Source organism: Cervus canadensis, chromosome X (genome assembly GCF_019320065.1).
Source record: "Cervus canadensis isolate Bull #8, Minnesota chromosome X, ASM1932006v1, whole genome shotgun sequence".
NCBI classification, from domain to species: Eukaryota; Metazoa; Chordata; class Mammalia; order Artiodactyla; family Cervidae; genus Cervus; species Cervus canadensis.
Genome location: NC_057419.1, coordinates 25329022 through 25353995, shown reverse-complemented (window position 1 = coordinate 25353995; position 24974 = coordinate 25329022). Strand labels below are relative to the sequence as shown.

Below are 24974 nucleotides of genomic sequence, written 5' to 3'. Positions count from 1 at the left end.
GCCCAAGAGCAATGTAAGTCAGAAAGAAAAACACCAATACAGTATATTAAAGCATATATATGGAATTTAGAAAGATGGTAATGATGACCCTATATGTGAGACAGCAAAAGAGACACAGATGTAAAGAACAGACTTTTGGACTCTGTGGGAGAAGGCAAGGGTAGGATGATTTGAGAGAATAACATTGAAACATGTATATTACCATATGTGAAATAGATCCCCAGTCCAGGTCTGATGCATGAGACAGGGTGCTCAGGGCTGGTGCACTGGGATAACCCTGAGGGATGGGATGGGGAGGGAGGTGGGAGGGGAGTTCAGGATAGGGAACACATATACACCCATGACTGATTCATGTGAATGTATGGCAAAAACCACCACAATATTAAGTAATTAGCCTCCAGTTAAAATAAAAAAAAAAGAAGTATTCCTTCCTCTATAATTTTTTGAAAGAGTTTTAGAAGGATAAGCGTTAGCTCTTCTCTAAATGTTTGATAGAATTCTCCTGTGAAGCCATCTGTTTCTGGGCTTTTGTCTTTGGGAGATTTTTTACTACAGCTTCAATTTCAGTGCTTGTAATTGGATTGTTCATAATTTCTATTTCTTCCTGGTTGAACTTTTCTAAGAATCTGTCCATTTCTTCCAGGTTATCCATTTTCTTGCCATATAGTTGTTCATAATAGTCTCATAATCCTTTGTATTTCTGCATTGTCTATTGTAACCTCTCCTTTTTCACTTCTAATTTTGTTGATTTGATTCTTCTCTCTTTTTTTCTTGATGAGTCTGGCTAAAGGTTTGTCAATTGTGTCTATCTTCCCAAAGAACCAGCTTTTTGTTTTATTAATCTTTATCATTGTTTCTTTCATTTATTTTTCATTTATTTCTGCTCAGTTCTTTATGATTTCTTTCCTGCTACTAATTTTGCTTTTTTAAAATTCTTCTTTTTCCAGTTGTTTTAGGTGTAAATTTAGATTGTTTATTCGATGTTTTTCTTGTTTCTTGAGGTAGGGTTGTATTGCTATAAAGTTCCCTCTTAGAACTGCTTTTGCTGCATCCCATAGGTTTTGAGTTGTCGTGTTTTCATTGTCATTTGTTTTCTAGAATTTTTTTATTTCCCTTTTGATTTATTCAGTAACCTGTTGGTTATTTAGAAATGTGTTGTTTAATCTCCATGTGGTTGTGTTTCTTACAGTGGTTTTTTTTTTTTTTTTGTAACTGATGTCTAGTGTCATAGTGTTGTGGTCAGAGAAGATGCTTGATATGATTTCAACTTTCTTAAATTTACTGAGGTTTGATTTGTGACCCAAGATGTGGTCTATACTGGAGAATGTTCCATGTGCACTTGAGAAGAAGGTGTATTCTTTTACATTTGGATGGAATGTCCTGAAGATATCAATGAGATCCATCTCATCTAATGTATCATTTAAGACTTGTGTTTCCTTATTAATTTTCTGTTTTGATGGTCTGTCCATTGGTGTGAGTGGGCTGTTAAAGTCTCCTACTGTAATTGTGTTACTGTCAATTTCTCCTTTTATATCTATTAGTGTTTGTCTTATGTGTTGAGGTGCTCCTATGTTGGGTGCATAGATATTTACAATTGTTATGTCTTTCTCTAGGATTGACCCCTTGATCATTATGTAGTATCCTTCCTTATCTCTTGTAATCTTCCTTATTTTAAGGTCTATTTTGTCTGACATGAGGATTGCTACTCCAGCTTTCTTTTGCTTCCCATTTGCATGGAATTTGTTTTTCCATCCTCTCACTTTCAGACTATATGTGTCTTTAGGTCTGAAGTGGGTTTCTTGTAGACAGCATATATATGGGTCTTGTTTTTGTATCCATTCAGCCAATCTGTGTCTTTTGGTTGGAGCATTTAGTCTATTTACATTTAAAGTAATTATTGATATATATGTTCCTATTGCCATTTTCTTAATTGTTTGGAGTGATTTTGTATATCTTTTATCTTCTCTTGTATTTCTTGACTATATAAGTCCCTTTAACATTTGTTGTAAAGCTGGTTTGGTGATACTGAATTCTCTTAGCTTTTGCTTGTCTGAAAATCTTTTTATTTCTCCATCAATTTTGAATGGCATCCTTGCCAGATATAGTAATCTTGCTTGTAGATTTTTCCCTTTCACTACTTTAAATATATCCTGCCATTCCCTTCTGGCCTGTAGGGCTTCTGCTGAAAGATTAGCTGTTAAGCAAGCATATGGGGTTTCCCTTGTATGTTACTTATTGTTTCTCCCTTGCTACTTTTAATATTCTTTTTTTGCATTTAGTCTTTGTTAGTTTGATTAGTATGTGTTTGTGTCTTGGCATGTTTCTCCTTGAGTTTATCCTGTATGGGACTCCTTGTGCCTCTTGGACTTGATTGACTATTTCCTTTTCCATGTTGGGGAAATTTTCAACTATCATCTCTTCAAGAATTTTCTCATACCATTTCTTTCTCTCTTCTTCTTCTGGGACCCCTATAATTCGAATGTTGGTGCATTTGATATTGTCCCAGAGGTCTCTGAGACTATCCTCAGTTCTTTTCATTTTTTTACTTTATTCTGCTCTTCAGCAGTTATTTCCACCATCTTATCATCCAGCTCACTGATTTGTTCTTCTGCTTCAGATATTCTACTACTGATTCCTTCTAGAGTATTTTTAATTTCAGTAATTGTCTTGTTTGTCTCTGTACGTTTATTCTTTAATTCTTCTAGGTCTTTGTTAATTGATTTTTGCATTTTCTCCATTTTGTTTTCAAGGTTTTTGATCATCTTTACTATCATTATTCTGAATTCTTTTTCAGGTAGTTTGCCTATTTCCTCTTCATTTATTTGGACTTCATTTGTGTGTTTCTAGTTTGTTCCTTCATTTATGTAGTATTTCTCTGCCTTTTCATTATTTTTTAAACTTATTGTGTTTTAGGTCTCTTTTTCCCAGGCTTCAAGGTTGAATTCTTTCTTCCTTTTGGTTTCTGCCCTTCTAAGGTTGGTCCAATGGTTTGTGTAAGTTTTGTATAGGGTGAAATTTGTGCTGAGTTTCTGTTTGTTTGTTTTTCCTCTGATGAGAAAGGCTGGGTGAGGTGTTAATCCTGTGTGCTGATGATTGGGTTTGTATTTCTGTTTTGTTTGTTGTTTAGATGAGGCTTCCTGCACAGGGTGCTACTGGTGGTTGGGTGATGCTGGGCCTTGTATTCAAGTGGTTTCTTTTGTGTGAGTTCTCACTATTTGATACTCCCTAGGGTTAGTCCTCTGATAGTCTAGGGTCTTGGAGTCAGTGCTCCCAGTCCAAAGGCTCAAGGCTTATCTCTGGTCAGGAACAAAGATTCCACAAGGGGTTTGTTATGTCATTAAGTGAAATTAAAACAAATATCCAAAAATGAGAAACCAAAGATGAACCCCAGACAAATGGCAGTTACAAAATCAGGCAAATAATAATTAGAATAATTGATTTTACACATATACATATAAACCCATGAGTAAAGTCAAAACAGTCCAACAAAAATAAAGTACAATAGATTGACCTGGCGAACAAAGGAAATCAAAAATTATATTTACCAGTTAAGAACAAAACTAACTAAAGCATAAACTGGAAAACAAAACTAAAGCAAGGTGCAAAGTGGGTAATAAAGCAATGAAAATAAAACTAACAAATATGTTTAGACGAAAGAAAGCAAAGAAAGAGAATAAATACGCAAAGTTGAATAGAGGTAGATGCAGAAGATTTATATACATTAAAGATTAACCGCAAGGGGAAAAGAACAGTAGGAAAGGCAAACAAAGGAATAATGTAGAAACAATATAATTTTTTTAATTAAAAGTTAAAATTATAAAAAAGAGAGAACAAAAAAAAGGGAAGAAGAAAGAAAAACAGGGGAAATAAAAAACTCCACAGAACTGCAAAAGGCCAACGTAGAGGCAGAGGTGTATAACAACAATAAAATATGTGACTGAGGAAAAAAAAAAGCTCAAAAGCTTAATTAGATTTTATAGTGCCAAAAAAATTTACAACTACAACGGGAGGGGGGAATCCAAAAGAATCTACAGAATAAGTCAAAACATAAGAATAATAAATGTTTTTCTTGAGCCACTGCTGTCAGAGTCCTTTCCCTCACTGGGGGTCACAGTCCACCTCACCTCCCTAGGATGCCCTCCAACACTGTGCTGATCTCTGGACCTGCTGTGGAGGCAGCTCAAATTCTAATCTGGTGCTACTCCTGTGTGTTCTTGCCTCCAATGTCCACAGTTATCAGAACTAGTATGTCTTCTTTTGTGGGAGTTCTCAATGACCTTTTACATATTCCATAGACACAGAGTCTCCCAAGTTGATCAAGTGAATTTAATCTGCAGCTTGTACAGTGGGAAGGTTTTGGGTCTTCTTCCTTAGTCACATTGCCCCTGGGTTTCATTTGTGGTTTTATTTCCACCTCCGCATGTGAGTCGTTCACTGGGTTTAGCTCCTGAGGCTTCCCTGGAGGACTTAGGTTTGCCCCTGTGAGGGCTAGGTGTGGAGATGGTGTAGCTGCTTGGGTTGCAGGGGTTCTGGCAGCACCAGGTATTCAGGGGAGTCGGCGGCTAGGGCAGCAGGAAATATAGTGCTCTAGAAGGGTATGGCAACCAGTATTAGCCAATACGCTCCAATATTCTTGCCTGGAGATCCCCCTCCCTGACAGATCCCTGGCAGACCACAGTCTACAGGGTTGTAAAGTGTTGGACACCACCAAAGCGGCCCTGTGTGCATAGACACAAGACATTTTTTGCCTGTGGCAAGTCTGCCCCAGTGAGAGTTGAGCATGAAGGTGGTGCAGCTGCTGGGCTTGCAGGGACCCTGGTGGCGCAAAGTATACAAGGACACGGACTGCCTCTGCCACAGGAGTTGTGTCCCTATCAGAGTCTTTTTTCGAGCCTCTTGTAGCTGGTGATCAGAAGGCCTCTTTGGCCAGTCTTTCTCCGTAGCTCCACCCATTCAGGCACTTAGAGGGCTCCCTTGCCTGGGGTCCTTCTCTGTTGTTCATCTCGTCAGGCATGTGGAGGGGCCCCCCTGGCTGGTTTGGTGCATCAGTCACTTAAAGGAGCACCCTGGGTGGGGTCCTACTCTGTAGTTCAGTGTCTCAGGCATTTGATGGGCCAGCCTCTCTATTGTTCATCTGCCCATGCTGGCATGTGAGGGGAGAGAGGCTATGGTGATGGCTCCACCTCTGACGCGTGACTCAGCAGTATTGCCTTACTTCCTTGGCTGCCCTGCTTTCTTCCACAGGCATTTCCCACCACAGTCTCCAACCTCACTTCTCCTCCATCCGTCTCTCTACAGTCAACAGCATCCCTCATCCTGGGATTGCTCCACAATCCTTAAACTCCAGCTCCCAGCCACTATGCCTTCCAGGGGACCTGTGTCCCTCTCTGGGGTATGTATGGCTGCAGCAAGGACTATCTGATTCTCATTCCAATTAGGTTGCCAACAGTGATCAGCTGTTTCACTCTGAGCCTTAAATGTTTCTCCTCTGATCCAGACAATTGCCCCAATGTGGGGATCGAACCCCTGCTTCGGTTCCTCCACCCACCGAGGACAGGTCCAGTCCTACTAACACTCCTGTTTTTCCCTCTAGGTCCTTCATCCTTCCGAGTTTTGCATGGGTCTATATATCTTTTCCACTGGTCAGGTACTCTTGTCTGCTTTCAGCTGGTATTCTGCATGCACTTCTGTGTTTGAGGGTGTATTCCTGATGTATCCATGGAGAGAGATGTACTCCACATCCACCTACTTCTCCACCATCTTGTTCTCTCCTGTCACCCTGCTTACTTAACTTATATGCAGAGTACATCATGCGAAATGTGGGGCTGGATGAAGCACAAGCTGGAATCAATATTTCTGGGAGAAATATCAATAACCTCAGATACACAGATGACACCACACTTATGGCAGAAAGCAAAGAAGAACAAAAGAGCCTCTTGATGAAGGTGAAAGAGGAAAGTGAAAATGCTGGGTTAAAACTCAACATTCAAAAAACTAAGATCATGGCATCCAGTCCTGTAACTTCATGGCAAACAGATGGGGAAACAATGGAAACAGTGACAGACTTTATTTTGGGGGGCTCCAAAATCACTGCAGATGGTGACTGCAGCCATGAAATTAAAAAACACTTGCTCCTTGGAAGAAAAGCCATGACCAAACTAGACAGCATATTAAAAAGCAAAGACATTACTTTGCTGACGAAGGTCCATCAAGTCAAAGCTATGGTTTTTCCAGCAGTCATCTGTGGATGTGAGTTGGACCATAAAGAAAGCTGAGCACCAAAGAATTGATGCTTTTGAACTGCGGTGTTGGAGAAGACTCTTGAGAGTCCCTTGGACTGTAAGGAGATCAAACCAGTCAATCCTAAAGGAAATCAATCCTGAATATTCATTGGAATGGCTGGTGCTAAAGCTGAAACTCCGATACTTCAGCCACCTGATGTGAAGAACTGACTCACTGGAAAAGACCCTTATGCTGGGGAAGACTGAAGGCAGGAGGAGAAGGGGACGACAAAGGATGAGATGGTTGGATGGCATCACCAACTCAATGGACATGAGTTTGAGCAGGCTCCAGAAGTTGGTGAAAGACAGGGAAGCCTCGCGTCCATGGGGTTGCAAAAAGTCGAACACAACTGAGTGAGTGACTGAACAGAACTGTGAAATGAAAATATCTCCTGCCATCTTAATGAACAAGAAATGTCACAGCCAACAGCGATTTCTGGCCTCCAAATGTGAATGAGGTCTCCCAAAACTGCGATCCAGCAGATGCTGCCAACTCCCTCGGTTCTTGCTGAGGAGCTGGCGGAATGCAAGAAGCAAGTAAACAAGGAAACAGGACTGGCCCCAGATAGCTGAGGTGCAAATGAAAGGGATGAATTCAGTGAGCCCAGAGGCTTGTGTCTTCCCATACATAGAATGCTAAATTCCTTTACTTGATACCTGATCTTTGATGTTCAGACTGCCTGCTCCGTTTGTTGCAAACTTATATATAGTCAGACTTCCCCTCCTGCCTCCTTGGAGCAGTTTTCTCAAGAGCTACAGAGAAGTTGTCTCCCAGGCTCAGAGTCCTAAACATTTCCACCAAATAAAATAACTCTCTACTTTCAGGTTGTGACTGTATTTTTTAGTAGACATGTTTTTATACCCTACAGCTAGAACTTGAGGCTTTATTCCCTAAAATTAGCAGGCTAACTTTTTCTTAGCTCACTAGAGGCTCTTCACCCAGAAATACAACCACCAGCAAATGCTTGTTCTTACTGTACAAGGTAACTGAAGAACTGTCACCCCAGGAAATGCTGATTCAATTAACCCTAGGGGTAACCAATGGGAGTAACCTTGGGTGAACCAGAATCCCTGATCTGGATCTATGCAACTCTAAGTCAGGTTTAGGAACTTGCATTAGCTAACAACCTAGGAGCTCTTTAGAAATGGGGACCTTAGGTCCCAGAAGACCTCCTGAACCCAATGCTGCATGTCCACAAGACCCTGCAGGGATCTGAAGGAACAAGTACCCTTGACAAGCACTTGTCTTTACCAGGCTTTCATGGCAACTTCAGGAAAGGAGCAGCTTGCTCACAGCTCAGATCTTACAAAGACTTAAAAAATAATAGTCACCTCATGCCATAACCCACAGCTGTGTTACTGACACATCACCCAGTTTCTCCCCCATGTTTCTTAGCAGCCTTCCAAGTCTGAAGCGTATGGGGTTTCCTTTCTTGGAACTCCTTACAAACAAGATTGGTGTTTGAGAACGTCAGCCTCCTGTTCTTACCCAATGCTCCTGACCACCAAGGTGAGGTGGGAGGTAGAGATCCCTGCCCCCCCAGGGTGAGCAACTGGAGTTTGTTCCCTATGGACAGAAACTCCAAAATATCCATAGCAGGACAATCAAGAGACGAAGCTGGGCCCTGCCCAGATAACAGAAAAGGAGACCACATATTTCTCATTCTCCAAGTCAAGGAAACCTTCCCAACTCGAAAGCTCTGTGAAACAAAAGGGGAGTGATGTCAACTACCCACAGGCTTCTTCAGTGGAATCCATATTGGTTGAGTGATGCACATGTACACATGGGCGGATCCTGAGTCATACCAAACATAGATTCAGAACCAGACAAATCAAGATGACTGGTCAGAGGAAATCCAGAAGAAATGTCCCATAAAACAGATTCAAGCCACCACAAGGGCATGGCTCCCTCTAGGTTCGCCTGTGTGTCTATCTACACATACTGTACTCTTTCTCCTGATAAACACTTGTTTCACTACTTTGTCTTTGTGGGAATTCTTTTCTGTAAAGCTGAAGGGCCAAGGCCTTGTCACTGACCGCTGGTCTAGTGGCTAAGACTCGGTGCTCTCACTGCCGAGACTCCACCTTAATCTCTGGACCTCAATCTCTGACCAGGAACCGAAACCCAGCTTCAAGCTGCTGAAGGCCAAGGCCACCCAAGACCTTAGGGAGTCCTTTCTAAGGGAACAGTACCGACCTTCTCAGGGTACCACGGAGCTTCCACAGCAGGCTCCAAAATGATGTGAGCCAACAGAAACACCATCAAGGAGACTAACTATATTATACGTAGCAGAATAAATTTCTGATGTATTATCTAAGGTCATTTCCAGGTTGGGGGGGATGTCTGTCCTGAGGCCCTCTTCCCACTGACACTGAGACCTCCATCACCTCAGGGGAAAGCAGATGTAGCTGAGAATACAGGAGACTGTGTTCAGATTTTGACCTCTAAAACAGGCTTTTCTGAAAGCTCATTTCCAAAAGAATAGTTATGAATGATAGGGCTTTCATTTGAAAGAGTTGGGCTTTGAGGACTGCAGAAAAGGGTTTTCTAAATCCCAGGAGTGTTCTTTTAATTATTGAGAATCAGAGGCTGAGTGGTCTCAGGGTATAAAATGTTTAACTGTAAGCCCTGGAGTGGGGAAGACAAGAAATTAACATGGGGGCGGTTTCCTGCCCTCCAGGAAGAAGAAAAGTCCCTCCTGGGATTGAGGGAAATGCCCAGAGAAGGATCAGGAGGTAAGGAGCAGAAGCAAGAGACTATGAGCAGGGCCTGTGTCTCACCCTGATGTGGGCTCAACCCCTAGGGGCAGAGGCAAGGAAGAGACCCCCGTAGAAAGCCCAGAGTAGAGGGGCTAGTACCTTGCTTACCTCGAGGCACTCTGGGAGGAAATGGCCCCACAGAGACCCCATGCCAACATGCTGAGGCTGGGGAGAGCATTCCTTAGGGCCTAATGTGGCTCCCCCCAAGGCCTTCCAGTAGACGGTGGAGGACAATTCTGATGTTGCCAGAGACCCTCTCAAGGAACACTGAAGGGAGCCAGGACCTGAGACCAGCCTGACTGCAGTATGGGGAAGCAAATCCCACGGCTGAGGCTGTGGCAAGGACAGGCCAAAGGGGGAGGTGGCTGCAAACAGATGGAGCAGGAGGCCGAGTGTCAGAGAGCAGTGCTGGGGATCTGCTAGCCAGGGATGATGACTGAGCAGGTCTCAAAATCCCATAACCAAAGGTCAGCAGAGCCAGACCCTCACCCCACTCAAATCAACATTCAGATCACAGCAGGAGGAAAAGGCCAAAAGTCGAGTCCACATAGTCTGAGTGCACTTGAGGAGTCTGAGTTACTTCAAGAGTCAAGAGTGGTTTTTCTGTCATCTGTGGAGATAGGAGATCCTAAGTTTGGTTACCAACAAAGGTTCACATGGTCAAAACTATGGTTTTTCCAGTAGTCATGTATGGACGTGAGAGTTGGACCATAAAGAAAGCTAAGCTCCGAAGAATTGATGCTTTTGAACTGTGATGTTGGAAAAGACTCTGGAGAGTCCCTTGGACTGCAAGGAGATCAAACCAGTCAATCCTAAAGGAAATCAACCCTGAATATTCACTGGAAGGACTGATGCTGAAACTCCAATACTGTGGCCACCTGATGCAAAAAGTTGACTCATTTGGAAAAGACCCTGATGCTGGGAAACATTTAATGCAGGAGAAGGGGATGGCAAAGGACAAGATGGTTGAATGGCATCACTGACTCAATGGACCTGAGTTTGAGCAAACTCTGGGAATTGGTGATGGACAGGGAAGCCTGGCGTGCTGCAGTCCATGGGGTCATAAAGAGTCAGACACAACTGAGCAACTGAACAACAACAAAGTTTGGTTACAGAAATTACTCTCCCCCTCCCCAGCTGGTCCTTCTCCCACACCTGCTCCTGGCACTCCCTGCCTCAGAGGGCAGCTGGCTCCACGTGACACAGAGTTAGGCCTAAGCCACCCGTCCCACCAGCTGCCAGTCTGTCTCTCTGCTGTCACCTCCACACACCCTTCACACACGAACACTGTTGATTCTCTCCAAATACCCTACACTTCTTCATATACTCCCACCTTTGGACACGCCTCGCCCACAGGCTTCTAATCCTTTGGTGTAATTATTTACATCCGGCTCTGTCCTCTTTCAACAGCTCCAGCCTTGTGGATGCACTCAGCAGTTCATGTGTTAACTCATGAGAATCAAAACCTTACAAAGATGGAATGGGCTGCCTCAGGAGAGAGGACATTCCACTTCATGGGAGATGCGCCAGCGTCAGTTCTACCCAGGGCTGGCAGTGATGCCAGAGAAGGGGCAGAACACTGGGTGACTGACCCTCAGGAGCCTGTCATATGCTCAGAGTCTGAAGGCCCCTGAGTATTGGGAAAAGGCAGCAGCGGCCACAGGCTGAGGGGAAGGATGCTGGGACCAACATGCGTGGAGTTCCAGCAGCCCGCAGGGAGCAGGGAAGAGGGCTCTGGTGGCAGACGCCAGCAACCCGGGCAGGCCAAACATAATGGAGCATGTATTTGGCTTCCCAAAGTTCCTACAGAAAGCATGATAACTCACTTAACTATAGTGTCTATGCCACGTGCCTTGCGAGATGATGCTTTAATGCGTGGAGGGAGGCATGCACAGGTGCAGTGCAGTCCCTATAGATGAAATGCATGGTAGACAGTGTGTGTTGTGTGTGTTAGTCTGTGTGTTAGTCACTCAGTCGTGTCTGACTCTTTGTAACGCCATGGACTATAGCCTGCCAGGTTCCTCTGTCCATGGGATTCTTCAGGCAAGAATACTGGAGTGGGTTGCCATTTCCTTCTCCAATGGTAGACAGTAAAATAGCAGAAAATAACCATACCTTTAAAAAATATATTGGGTTGGGCAAAAAGTTCGTTCAGGTTTCTCTGTTGCATTGTACAGAAAAATCCAAACAAACTTTTTGGCCAACCCACTACTTCTGCACCTACCTTTAGCTACAATACCAGTTCCAGCCCGTGCCTTCCTCAAACACTTCTTTACTCCAAGGTTCTCAGGCAGCAATAGGCTTATGGAAGTTTATGGAAGGTGGTCTGATGGAGGGAGATGGGTGGAGAAGCTAAGGAATCAAGGTAACGTACTGTACCACCCCCTCCACCATGGACAGCTCCACATTTAGAGTTAGGAAAACCGCCCAACCCTCTAAGAGGATAGAAGTAATTACCTTTGCCCAGCTGTCTTTTTGTGTAATCCAAATGGATATAATCTGGGCGGGCTGGGTATTTAAAAAATCCCAGCAATGACTATTTTGATTCCTGGTTTGATTTGAAATCCTGTGACACTGATGGAAAACCTCAGCTCTGGAAAATGACCAGCACTGGGGATAGCCAAGACTGTCTTCCATTATACATTTGCCAAAAAAGCTGTTAGAATTTTTGAGTTCTTGCCTGTTATAAAGTAGGGCAAGAAAAATGCAAATTTTAGATATAATTTCAAAGATCTTTCATCCAGATAATAGTCATTTGGGTTTTTGTGGGGTTTTTTTATTTTTATTTTTTTTGGCCATGCCCCATGGCATGTGGAATCTTAGTTCCCCAACCAGGGATTGAACCCATGTCCCCTGTGATGGAAGCACAGAGTCCCAACTCCTGGATCACCAGGGAAGTGCTTGGATCTTAGTCATTTTTGAAACAAGTCAAAGAGTGATTCCATCTTTCACTGAGATTTTGTTGGGCTGTGAGGTGAAGATGGTTTGGAGTAATTTAGCATATCATGAACATCTCCTTCAATAAAGAGGTGTGTGAGGGACTCAGAGGTCAAATACCAATAGAAAGCCAACAAACTGGATAAGAAGGACAGTATCATTCAGGTCAAAATATCACCCTTACATGTAAATGATATGAACAATTAACTCCACAAGACAGAAGTGTGTTGTTCAATTATCTAGGTAATGTTATCTAGGTAAATAGTTCCACTCCCCATGTGTTGGGAAGAGCCCCTGTAGACAAAGTCTTCCATCTTAGGCTGCCTCCCCATCGTACTCTATAAAAGCATTCTCTTGTTCCACCAGCACTCAAGGAGCACCACAGATGTAGCAGGGACTGTGCTGGGGGTGCAAAGATGGATGGCCCGTGGCACTTCACTCTAGCTAGGGACACACACATGATCGGGCTGCCGAGAGAAGGCAGTTGAAAAGGAGGTCCCTGTGCAATGAGCATCTGCATCTGAGGAGGGCGCGGGGTGTGTTGAATCGTGCCCCAGGGAGAGAGGGCATGTCCAGGCTGGCTCCTCAGCGGGGCCCTGACCTAGAAGCTCAGAGGAAGGGCATTCCAAGCTCAGAGGACAACTGGACAAAGCGGACTCCATGCACAAAGTACAAAGGACAGACTCCGTGGGCCTGGAGTGTAGGGCGTGTGGAAGGCAGAGCAGAGAGCAAGGCTGGTGAGATAGAGAGAAACCCAGGAACAAAACCCAGCAGTGGTCAGAGAGCAAGGAGAAATTAGAAGGTCCCAGAAGTGTCCCGGAAATGGAAGCAAAGACAAGAGCGTCTAGGGAAAGTACATGGTCAGCAGGGTCCTTATGCCTGGGCAGGGACTGAGCTGAGACCACTGGACTGCGTGGTCCAAAGAACTGAGAACCGAGCCAGGATGGGACAAAAGTCAGAGCACGTGGCTGAGGGATGACAGTTGCCACTAAGAGGAGGACTGAGCAAGGATGTGAGTGGAGGAAGAGGCAGGAGGGAGGGCGGAAGGAAGGGTTGGGGTCAGTTTTTGTAGACTTCCATGTGTTCTAAGCTGATAAGACACTACAGAGAGTGACAGCCTTGGATCACAAAGGGAGGAGGAATGAAAGAAAGCGTGCTCCAGGGAAGGGAGGGTAAAGAGGCTAGCCTGGGGCAGAAAACACAGCCCTCTTCCTCAGGATGCAGGAGAAGAGGCAAGGGCACAAGGAGGTACGGGTAAAGCAGGGCAGGAAGGGGACAACCAGGAGGTAGATGATACCAGGGAGCACTGAGAACCCCGCTGAGGGCGTAAACCGCAGGTCTGCTCTGATGCCCCAGCAGCCATTTCCCTGGAGTCTGAGCAGCACAGGAGCATGGAGGGTACTTGACAAAGGAAGTAATTCTAGGAAGTCGACAGGGAAGGAAACTCCCCTCTTTCCAGCCCCCCAATAAGCCCCTGGGACCAACCAGAGTCTCTGACCCGAACAGAAATGCCTAGTGACAAATGGGACAACTTCCAAAGCTCAGGCACCTTGTCTGCCTTCCAGGACATCAGTTAACTGCTTCAGGAGGAAAGCGGTTTACCTGATTCCACAAATAAATGTATCCATTTTTTTTTTGGGGCCTCTGTATATGGTGCCATAGGATATTATCATGTGACAGGATGACATATGGCAGGACTGGACTAGGGAGACAGGGAGTCCAGATCATTAATTAGCCAGTTATCTGTCTTCTTCTGGAAAGAACTTTCTTGGGAGCATAGAGTAATTTCATTGTTAATGAGGAAAATGATTGCCCTTCAAACAACAGGGTTGGGGGAGGGGATAAATTAGGAGATTGGAAAAAAAATAAATAAAAAAAATAAATTAGGAGATTGGGATTACCAGATACACAGCATGTGGGTGCTCAGTTGCTCAGTCGTATCTAACTCTTTGCAACCCCATGGACTTTAGCCCACCAGGTTCCTCTCTCTGTCCATGGGATTATCCAGGCAAGAACACTGGAGTAGGTTGCCATGTCCTTCTCCAGGGGATCTTCCCAACCCAGGGATTGAACCCACGTCTCCTGCATTGGCAGGTGGATTCTTTAACAGTTGCACCACCTGGGAAGCCCTAGCAGATACACACTACTATATATAAAATAGATAAACAGAAAGGTCCTACTGTATAGCACAGGGAACTATATTCAATCTCTTGCAGTAATCTATCATGGAAAAGAATACATATACATGTATAGCTGAATCACTTTGCTGTACCCCAGAAACTAACACAACACTGTAAATCAAGTACTCTTCAAGAAATAAAAATAAGAGTCCTGTGATTTTACGTCCTCTAAAATTGAGCCTCAAACCAGAAGTCGAGTATTTTGGTGCTCAGGTTAATTTCTACGTGAATACCTAACTGGTGTCTGCGCCACAGCTGAACCTTAGCACATGTCAACAGAAGCTTGCAGAGGCTCCCTGGGAGACATCTGAAAGTCCATGCCTTGTAAGCATGTGCTGCAGACCCAGGGCTGGCGTCTCTTACTAAACCTGAGTGTCATGCCGCAGGGGACAGGTGAACACAGGAGGACCCCTCACCTGCTTCCTTTATATGCTTGTAAACATCATCAGAGCCAGCGGAAGAGTATGGAATGTCATCGTGGGCCACAAAGTCAATCTGTCAGAGAGAGAGAAGAGTGACATCACCACAGGGATGAGGGTACATGTCCATTATTTGAAAATACATATTTTTAAAACAAAACAGTTATAATAAAACAGTCGAAATAAGCAGTTTATAAGGTAGACTTGAATCCTGAACTGAAAGGTATTTCCGCTGTCTTTGTTTGCATGAGCTGATGGGAACTCAATTGGTTTCTCTCCTTTGCTGGTCCCTCTTTCTTCTCTTACCTCTGACAGTAGGTTTTAGGTTTTTTGGCCTTCTGTTCTTCTGCCTCTAAAATCTCTCCTTCAGAGATTTCATTCATCCATCAGATTTTACTCACCTCTACTATGAGGACCCAAAATCCTCATTTCCTATCCCACTGATGGCAATAGGCCCTCCCTCACACTTAGGTCATATTTTATTTATTTATTGCCTCCAAAATTGTATTTTTGTTTTCAGCAAGTAGCAGAAAACCCTTCAATCACTTGACCAAAGGTGGGCACTTAGTAAAGCCATGAAATGTTAATGGCAGAGAAGAAAACTAAGACAATGATTGTGAAATGACTCAGAAGGAAGTGCTTCCACTAGCAGCTGTTTCTCAAGATTTTAAGACCAGAATCTCAAACCCATTTATCATCCATTTCACAAGTCCTATCAGCCTTTACTACATAAAGAAACCCAGGCCTACAAAGAACAATGTTTCCCTCATCTCCCCCCTAAAAGCCTACATTTGCTATGAATGTGGGTTGGGTGTGATGACTGTCTGCCAGTTTCCTGCTAGGGAACTATCAGCTACAAGTAAGCAACTCCTTTAAAAATAGAGTGCTCAAGCCCTTGGTTTGGACACCTCTTTTGAAAGCCTGTCATAATTCAAGGACTATGGATTTTAAGAGCCCATGTAAGGAGACAGCCATAAAAGTTGAAAATCATGCACTTCTCGGGATGTCAAGGCATCTGGTGATAAATACACAAAATGGTTATGTGTTTGGGTCCTTGGTCAGAATGTCTCAAAGTTGGGAAATTAGGGTAGGGACAGGATGTGTATATCTGTCTCCCAACCTGGGGTCCCTGTGGGAGTGGGCTAAGGACTGGGCTAGGTCAGAGCCAGAAGTCTTAGTAGCTTTTTATGTTAATCCTGGAAATGCCAGAAGTCCTGCCTGCTAGTGGGTACATGATGCATCACACAGAATCATAAATCCTTGCTGAGTTGCAGGGTGCATGTCCTCTAAGAAAGTCCCAGGCAAATCACTGTCTGATCCTTTTCCAAGTCATTCTCCATGGTCACCCCCATCCAAATGTATTTCCTGAAGTGTTGAATTATACTGAGATTTTGCTTCTTTTCTTCAGCAGAGCAGCCTCCCGCAAAGTAGGAAGAACCTCAGATAGCAGTTATCATGCCTCTGTAAGTTCTAGAACCTAAACAATTCCATATAAACTATGTATCTTGTAACTGTCTGGCAAACTCTCCAGCAGTGACATCTTTTCCTGTATACCTACACACACACACCTGTAGTGTCAGTTCAGTTCAGTTCAGTTCAGTCGCTCGGTCGTGTCCGACTCTTTGCGACCCCATGAATCGCAGCACGCCAGGCCTTGCTGTCCATCACCAACTCCCAGAGTTTACTCAAACTCATGCCCATTGAGTCGGTGATGCCATTTAGCCATCTCATCCTCTATCGTCCCCTTCTCCTCCTGCCCCCAATCCCTCCCAGCATCAGGGCCTTTTCCAATGAGTCCAGTCTTCGCATGAGGTAGCCAGAGTATTGGAGCTTCAGCTTCAGCATCAGTCCTTCCAATGAATACCCAGGACTGATCTCCTTTAGCATGGACTGGTTGGATCTCCTTGCAGACCAAGGGACTCTCAAGAGTCTTCTAAAACACCACAGTTCAAAAGCATCAATTTTTTGGTGCTCAGCTTTCTTCACAGTCCAACTCTCACATCCATACATGACCACTGGAAAAACCATAGCCTTGACCAGACGGACCTTTGTTGGCAAAGTAATGTCTCTGCTTTTTAATATGCTATCTAGGTTGGTCATAACTTTCCTTCCAAGGAGTAAGTGTCTTTTAATTTCATGGCTGAAGTCACCATCTGCAGTGATTTTGGAGCCCCAAAAAATAAAGTCTGACACTGTTTCCACTGTTTCCCCATCTATTTCCCATGAGGTGATGGGACCAGATGTCATGATCTTAGTTTTCTGAATGTTAAGCTTTAAGCCAACTTTTTCTCTCTCCTCTTTCACTTTCATCAAGAGGCTTTTTAGTTCCTCTTCACTCTCTGTCATAAGGGTGGTGTCATCTGCATATCTGAGGTTATTGATATTTCTCCCAGCAATCCTGATTCCAGCGTGTGCTTCTTCCAGACCAGTGTTCCTCATGATGTACTCTGCATAGAAGTTAAATAAGCAGGGTGACAATATACAGCCTTGACGTACTCCTTTTCCTATTTGGAACCAGCCTGTTGTTCCTGTACTGTAAATTCATCTTTTGAATTTTTGTGATCTCAACACTGTAAAAATATGTAATAGGGGGCTTCTCCTCCCCAAATTCACCTCTCTTGGATAGACATCCTCTCTAAACAAAATTAAAAGCAATAAACACACCACCTGGAAGTCATGCCTCATCCTTCCCTTAACACTGTGGCTTTAATCCAAGACAGTATCTCATCCAGCCTGTCTCCCAACCTTATGTCCACCCACTATGAGGTCATGTCATTCTAGGAACGTTCCTTTTGCAGGCTTTTGGTTTTCACTGGAAGTCCCACCCCCAAGGCTGTTGGCTTCTCACTTGTCTCTCCAGTGCCTTCTCCACTAATGTGAATATTGAGGTTAGACAGACAAGTGACTGTAACCCCATGGTTTGTAGCCTACCAGGCTCCTCTGTCCATGGAATTCTCCAGGCAGGAACACTGCAGTGGGTTGCCATTTCCTTCTCCAGGGGATCTTCCTGACCCAGGGACTGAAGCCAAGTCTCCCACATCACAGGCAGACTGTTTTCTGATGAGAGCCTGCTATAAAGAGATTTAATTGATAAGGCCCATGTCAATGACGCCAAATGAAGCCAGATAGCGAAATTCAATTTGTATACATCTACATAGCTGGGCTACCTGGCAAGGATATGAAATATCAATTCTGGCACGTACAGGTCAGCAAGACTGCTCTAGGCAAACTGTACCAACTAAATTCTTATAAGTCCTGTGTTAAAAGTTTTCCAGTTCCAGAAAGATGTAGTACATGCTGTTCAAGACACTGAATAGGACTGCTTTGCTTTTCTCCTCCTTATCATTTATCATAGATAAGCACAAGGAACTCTGCTCAAAACTCTGTAATGCCCTACAGTGGGAAAAGAGTCTTAGAAAGAGTATATAAATGTAAATGCATAACAGATTCATTTTGCTGTCCACCTGAAAGTAACACCACATTGTAAATCTACTCCAAAAGACTAATGTCTAAAAAAGAAAGGACAAATAAATAAGATTCACATAAAAGTCTCTCTTTACACTGACTTACCTAGAGAGGTACTCAAATCTGCCTTTCTTTCTTACCCAGTCTCCAAGCCCAGCCACAGCCCAGTCCTTCAGTAGCTGTGCTGTGAAATTTCATCAAGGCCTTTTGAAAAACCTAGAGATCAAGGGCTTGGTTGTATGACTTGGGTAAACCACTTAACCTCTGAAGCTCAGTTTTCCAATCTGTTAGGGAGGAAGCTATAGTAAATTACCATCCAGGTTCCTTCAAGTTCTGAAAAGACTCCAAGGATACTAGAATAAAGGTGGGAGGAGAGAATAAGAATGAGAAAGGTAATGAGCCCATCTGTCTTTGAAGCTATAAGCTGCCCCCATTTTCCACTCTCCCTAAACTTGACTCTGTCATCAAAAGCCCAGAGCCTTCCTATTTCTCTAGCAAAACATACTATCAAGAAAGAATTTACTTTCAGTTATTGGCCTACATTATAAAGTCTGAGATCAGCGATGATCTTTGTATTCTCAACATCTAGACCCTACTCCTCTCAGTTATTCTTAAAGTGCTGAATGTGATGCCTCTCCCACGTATCTTTTAAATTAAAACCTTATCTCTAAATAGAATGGAAGATTTCATCTCCTAATAAAGAAAAGTAGGGAATAGAGGTTCTTTTGTGCACAGCATCCTTTCAGTATCCCTGAAAATTAGTTCACTTTTTTTTTTTTTTGGTCTAACCATGAAGCAGGTTAGATAGCTAAAAGTAGATCTAGGGAGAAAAATCCATGGGAGAATGAATGTGAGGGCTATCCCAACTTGTCTCAGTCAGATTCCTGGCAGGAAAGAGAAAGGTACACTCAAATGGTGGTGAGTTGCACAAAAGTCTATTTCAGGAAATCCAACAATGGATAATCCAGTACTCCAGGGATGGCACTAGGCATCAGACAGAAGCTGTTGCCTTCAGCAATGGAAGCCAACCCACCATGAATGGGCAGCATGGGAGCTGGGCAAATAAAAACCCAGGTTTGTATTTTCCTGCCCACTTAGCTCTTACTGGCACCTCACACTGGCCAAAACCAACTTGAAACCAAAGGGCAAGGGAGTCTGTAAAGGCAATCCACAAACACACATCAGCCTGCTGGGACAGAGCAGGCTGGAAAAAGGCCAGAAAGTAGACCTGCAATGGCGAGTAGAAAAGATCCAAACCATAACTCAAACAGCTCCTTGACAAGAATGCCACCTTCTGCTCAAGCTACAGCAGGAGCATCCCAGTTCTGACCAGTTTCACAAATCCTCGTGTTCAGCTCTGGTCGCTACATATCTGCCTCCATGAGAATAAGAGCGAGAGCTCCCATGCCCAGGACAAAATCAGAGTTTAACATTCCTTGTGAAGCACCAAAAAAGGACCTCTACCACATCTGAGCTTGGCCTGACATGGAAGATACTGTACTTTAAAGCCTTGATATAAACTGGGAGAGTAGCACTGACATGTATACACTACCATATGTAAAACAGATCGCTAATGGCAAGCGGTTGTATTGCAGTGAGCTCAGCTCAGTGCCCTGTGACGACCTAGAAGTGGGGAGGAAGGCTTGAGAGGGAGGGAATACATGTATACTTACAGCGACTCATATTGTAGTACAGCAGAAGCCAACAACATTGTAAAGCAACTATCCTCCAACTTAGAAAATAAAAGTAAAGCCTTGGTATAAGTCTAGCACTAAGGAAGTCTCTACAAAACTGACCCGAGTGGGGGTCTCATTCAGTTATCTTGCCCATAGCCCAATCATACCTCAGTCTACCTGAAAGTTCCCAAACTCTTTCCCAAAACCAAACCTGCAGGAGTTGAGGGTCTACAAGCTTCCTTCTGTGAAGACAAAAGAACTTGGGTGTCTTCTCAGTCTGGATTTATCTTTTGAAGAGGAAGCATTCTGGTAGAGAACAATAGCTTCCAGCAAACGCCTGTTACTTGAAAGAAATAGCATTTCGCCCCAGAGGGCTTTTCGAGGGAACACAAACTGGAAAGATCTGTTGGAGCCACAAAAGCAGATTCTCTCTCCCTCTTTCAAACAAAAATGCCTTATTTTACTTTGGCCATAAAACATGAATCATACTGAAGAAATTAAAGTCCCATCATGCCTTTAATGAAGTCCAATTTTAGCACAGATGAAATACTTGACAGCAATGTGGGCTTGTTTACTCATCACTGAAATGGATGCTCCACCAGAATTCAAGGCAAAATAACCCTTTCCAAGAAGCTAATGGAATAAAAATTTAATCTCTTTTAAAAATATGCCAGAATAAGCCCAGATTTTATATTAGAGAAAGTAAAATAGTATCTTTTCCTATATAAACATTGTCCTTTTGCTTGGGAGCAAACTGTCAAAAGATTGCAGATTTCAAAAGAAGGATGGGTTTTAGACAAGCCAGAATGATGTCAACTTTCGTGTAGTCCCGATGGTTCTGTCAGACTTGTCCTCGGCTGCTTGGTTTGTGGTGATTATTTTTTTTCCTGAGAGCTAAGTAGACGTGGGTGATGGAAACATAGCGAGCAAGCCCAGGAATCCATCTGAACTGCTGCTGTAGTAAATACATTTTATAAATGTGTGCCCAACCTGTGCTTCATTTCTTTAAGAGTCATCTCCCACCCCACCACCCTGCCCAGAGGTGAGGTGCTGAAGCCACGTCAGTGCTATGTTCTCACCACTCATCAACCCCAGCTGACTGGATCAAAAGTGGGTATGAGATTCAGGGAAACCAATTCAGAGTGTATATTGGCATGGAAAAATGGCTTTCACCATTTGGTATTGGGACAAAGAAAGGTCAGGACGACTAACTGTCAGCAGTCACTTTGCAAGCTGATGTAAACTCAACCTGAAGGCCACCATTTAGAGGCAGATAAGACGGGCCATATATAAAGAGAGCAGAAGAATCAGCCTGAAGAGTCAGAGAAATATAAAGCCAGCCAGTAACAGAGACTAGTCAAGACTGTATGATCCCAAAGAGCGAAATGAGTACTGATAGGATGGTCTGCCTTCACTTATATGTTGACTTTCCAGGTTCTCTTTCCAGTCCCGAGTGAAGTGTGAATGCCTGCCTTGCCCTTAGCATCTCAGACACACTCTGGATTCCTCCAGGGAAAGTCCCTTTTAGTTTAACCCACTTTGGATTTTTCCATCAAAACTATCCGTGGACATAATTAGCTCTGACAGTCTGAATCAGGCACCTCAGAGCTTTAGCCTTCAGAAGCAATACCATGCAGGCACAGAGATTCATTCCTACACCACTGTTGAGGCTGATTCTCTAATACCAAATGGAATACATCAAAGACGCTCTTTCTGCACAATCAGAGGAGATAAGAGGATTGGCTGGTGTCCAGCAGAAGATGGAGTTACATGAGGCAGCTATTAATGCTCTAATACCGGAGGTGGAGGCTTGGGGATGGTACCTATCAGGGACAGGGCTTCTTCCTGCGACTTGCTTCATTACTCTGTTCTTAACACTTAGCAGAACTCCAAGAGTTGGGTTTACATTTTGCACTGCCTGCTTTATGTATCAGCTGGCTCTTTTTAACCAACCTTGATGTACAAACCCTATCAAATTATGCTTGTTTTATTCGGCAAAGATAAAAATAGTAAAGTTAATTTTTAAAGCAGCGCCTTATAAAATATGCAACATGTTCTACAAAATGACACAACATACTTCCATTTTCCAAGCCCATGCTTGTTGACTCTTTACGTACTATTGATATCTCCAGGTAATGACTAAGTTTGGGGTTATATGCTATAAAGGCTCTCACATATATTTAACTTTAGTCAACCTTACAGCAACCCCGTGAGTTTAGCATGGCATGCACTAGTAAATTCACTATAAATGAAAAAAGTGAGCCTCAGTGAGTCAAATGCAGCTACCCAAGGTTTTACAGCTAATACATAAACAACTCAGGACACAGATTCAAATTCTAACTCTAAAGCCTATATTCTTTTCCCCAGAGAGGAATATATAAAATTGAACAGAGTGTCTAAAATACAAACTTTATTGTGGGAACCTATTTGACATGGGTTCTCACTACAGTGTTTCAGTTAGTGAAACATGAGTGAACTCCACAAGAATAAGACTATAACTGACTTATTCATGGTGGAAGCCCTAGCACTCAGAAGAGGATGAGGTACATAAAAGGTGTGTGACTTGCACTAGCTTTCCCTAAATCAAAGCCTGAGATAAGGATTCATGGGAAAATGGGTGATTATGAAGTGTTCCCAGGAAATCCACAGAAGACTAGACAAATGGAACTAAGAAGGGAAGGATTTCTTTCCTCTTTATGACTGAGTCATATTCTATCACATCTTTGTACCACATCTTCTTTATCCATTCCTCCATTAGTGGACATTTAGCTGGTGTCCATGGAAATAACCCTAAGCCATAGGAAGGAATGAAATTGTGCCATTTGCAGAGATGTGGATGGACCTAGAGACTGGCATACAGAGTAAAGTCAAACAGAGGAAAAAAATATCATATAATATGGCTTACATGTGGAATCTAGAAACCCAGTACAGATGAACTTATTTGCAAAGCAGAAATAGAGACAGATGCAGAGAACAAATGTATGAATATCAAGGTCGCAGGGGTGGGGGCAGGGAGAGGGCAGGGATGAATTGGGAGTTTGGCATTGACATATACGCTACTATGTATAAAGCAGATGACTACTCAGATCCTACTGTATAGCACAGGGAACTCTACTCAATACTCTGTGCTGATCTAAATGAGAAGGAAATCCAAGAACGAGGGGATCTATGTATCCATAGAACTGATTCACAGCAGAAACTAACACAACACTGTCAAGCAACTATACTCCCATAAAAATTAATAATTAAAAATAAGAAAGGAAGGAAAGCAAGCAAGGGCAGGGCATTTAACTCCCAAGGATGGAAACTGGCTCAGTCCCACAAGTGGCTCTGGAGACAGTCTAACTTCAGACTTGTCCCTAGGAGGCGGCATGATGACTGGAACATTTATTCCTTCTCATCTATTAATTTTTGGCTAAGGGATGCCCACTAGGGGCTATAAATTCCCAGGCCCTCTTGGTTCTTCAGGCAAAGTGGGTTCTGGCAGCTTGGGGGCAACCTTTCAACAAACAGGCACAGGTGCTGACTTCTGGGAGTAAAAACACGCTGGGGGTCATTATAAAGGGGTCTATGGGAACACAGACAGCATACTGACAGCATTTGGCACAGTGCTCAATAAGTATTTCCTGAATGAAAGAAAGAAAAGATGGAAGGAAGGAAGGGCAGAATGCTATGTTCCATGTGCTTACTAATATTATCTAAGCCAAATATCCTGGCAGCATTTGCAGAGAAGTATGCTTTTCTCCATTTTACTGAAGGAAGCTAAAACTTAGAATGGTTCAGTAGTTTGCCTGAGGTTATACAACTTCTAATGGTATAGCCCAGATTCAGACAGGCCCTCTAGCTTTATGGCCTCTGCACTTTCCACTGCTCCATCCATCTCATTGGGCCGTCATTCCCATGCCGCCTGGCCTCCCTCCTCAGCTCCCTGAGCGAGCTGAGCTCTCATAGGTCACAATCTGGATCAGTCTGCATCCCGAGCCCCATGCAGATCTCTTATGTCCTTAGATCGTATCCATTTGAAACATAGAAAAAAATAGGTGGACACACAGACAGTCTGATAAAGCGTTAACCCATTCTCTGTGCAAAAACAATGCAAGTTGCCAAGGTTTCATGAAGAGTTCGGTCTCCTGAAATCTCCTGGCATTTCCAGCAGACTGCAGTTTTCTGAGAATGTCTGTGTTTTCCAGAGCATGTCTGCTCAGAATGTATGAGCCAAAACCTCCTAGGGATTTTCCATCACTTGTTTATACTGTGCCTGGATCTACTCGAATGGGTTTATTATAAATAAGATAGAGTGATGGGACTTTTTTTCATGAATTGAGACTGAAAATTGGTCTTAAATATTGTTTTCTGCTTTAAACTAACTATAAATGGCATTTAGACTGATTGCACTATTAGTAGGTAAAGAGTGCTGAGTTTTTAAGGGATTACAACCTGATTTAATATAATTATGAAACCAAATTACAATCAGAAGGATTTGGTAGGAGGTTATAAGAAGCAGCCATTTCCTTCTTTTTTTCTGTATAATACTCAAGCCTATCCCATTAAACATTCAATTCCCTTTCAAAAGAAGAGAAAAGAAAATAGAATTGCAAATGTTCCCAGAGCTTACTGCTCTTGTTTTGGCATCAACTAGCTTCTGCTTTTCCTCCAGGATCCTTCTATCTAGGAGGTTTTCTCCACCAGTCTCCACCACATTCATCTAGTCTGTCTCAGGAGATATCCTAACCACCTTCTTAATTGTACATCTAGAACAGGACTGATCTCTGTGGACCCAGTCTATTAAGGATCTGCCCTAGAGCAAAACTATGGAAGCAGATTGCATTTCATTTTTACCTTCCTTTCTTGTGGCTCCTTAACTTTCCAGGGTTTTCCTCTTTCCCCACCATGTTTCCTGGAGTGCTCACTCCCTACAGCACTGATGATTGAGAATCACTGAAGTTTTGAAACTCTCTCAAAGGCACTGCCTTTGGCAGGAGACCAAATAGCAGGAGCAACAACAAAATAGGCCAAAAACCCCCACAATGCTTAATCTGGAAGGAAATCAGACAGCGTGGCAATCTCATGAGGTCGTTTGTCAGGATGAAGCTTCTCAAAGTAATGCACACAGGCTGGGATCTAGTTCACTGATGGAGGTATGGAAACAAAAACAATGACTGCTCTCATATCAACTTTTCATAAGAAATTTAACTACACTCGCACATTGTCAGATTTATGTAATGTGAAATTTGCTCCTCCCTCCAAATGAGAAAG

General features: G+C 43.4%; 1 protein-coding gene across 1 annotated transcript in view; it reads right to left on the bottom strand.

Annotated features, from left to right (window-relative positions):
- The window catches only part of LOC122434770 (choline-phosphate cytidylyltransferase B-like), a 40816-nt gene extending 16393 nt beyond the window's left edge, over nt 1-24423 (bottom strand). The window contains exons 1-3 of the mRNA XM_043458455.1: nt 24334-24423; nt 19148-19270; nt 14575-14653 (exon numbers count right to left, since the gene is read on the bottom strand). Coding sequence (XP_043314390.1) covers nt 14575-14653; nt 19148-19270; nt 24334-24423 — 292 coding nt within the window. The remainder of the gene's footprint in view (nt 1-14574; nt 14654-19147; nt 19271-24333) is intronic.
- Between the last annotated feature and the right edge of the window lie 551 nt (nt 24424-24974).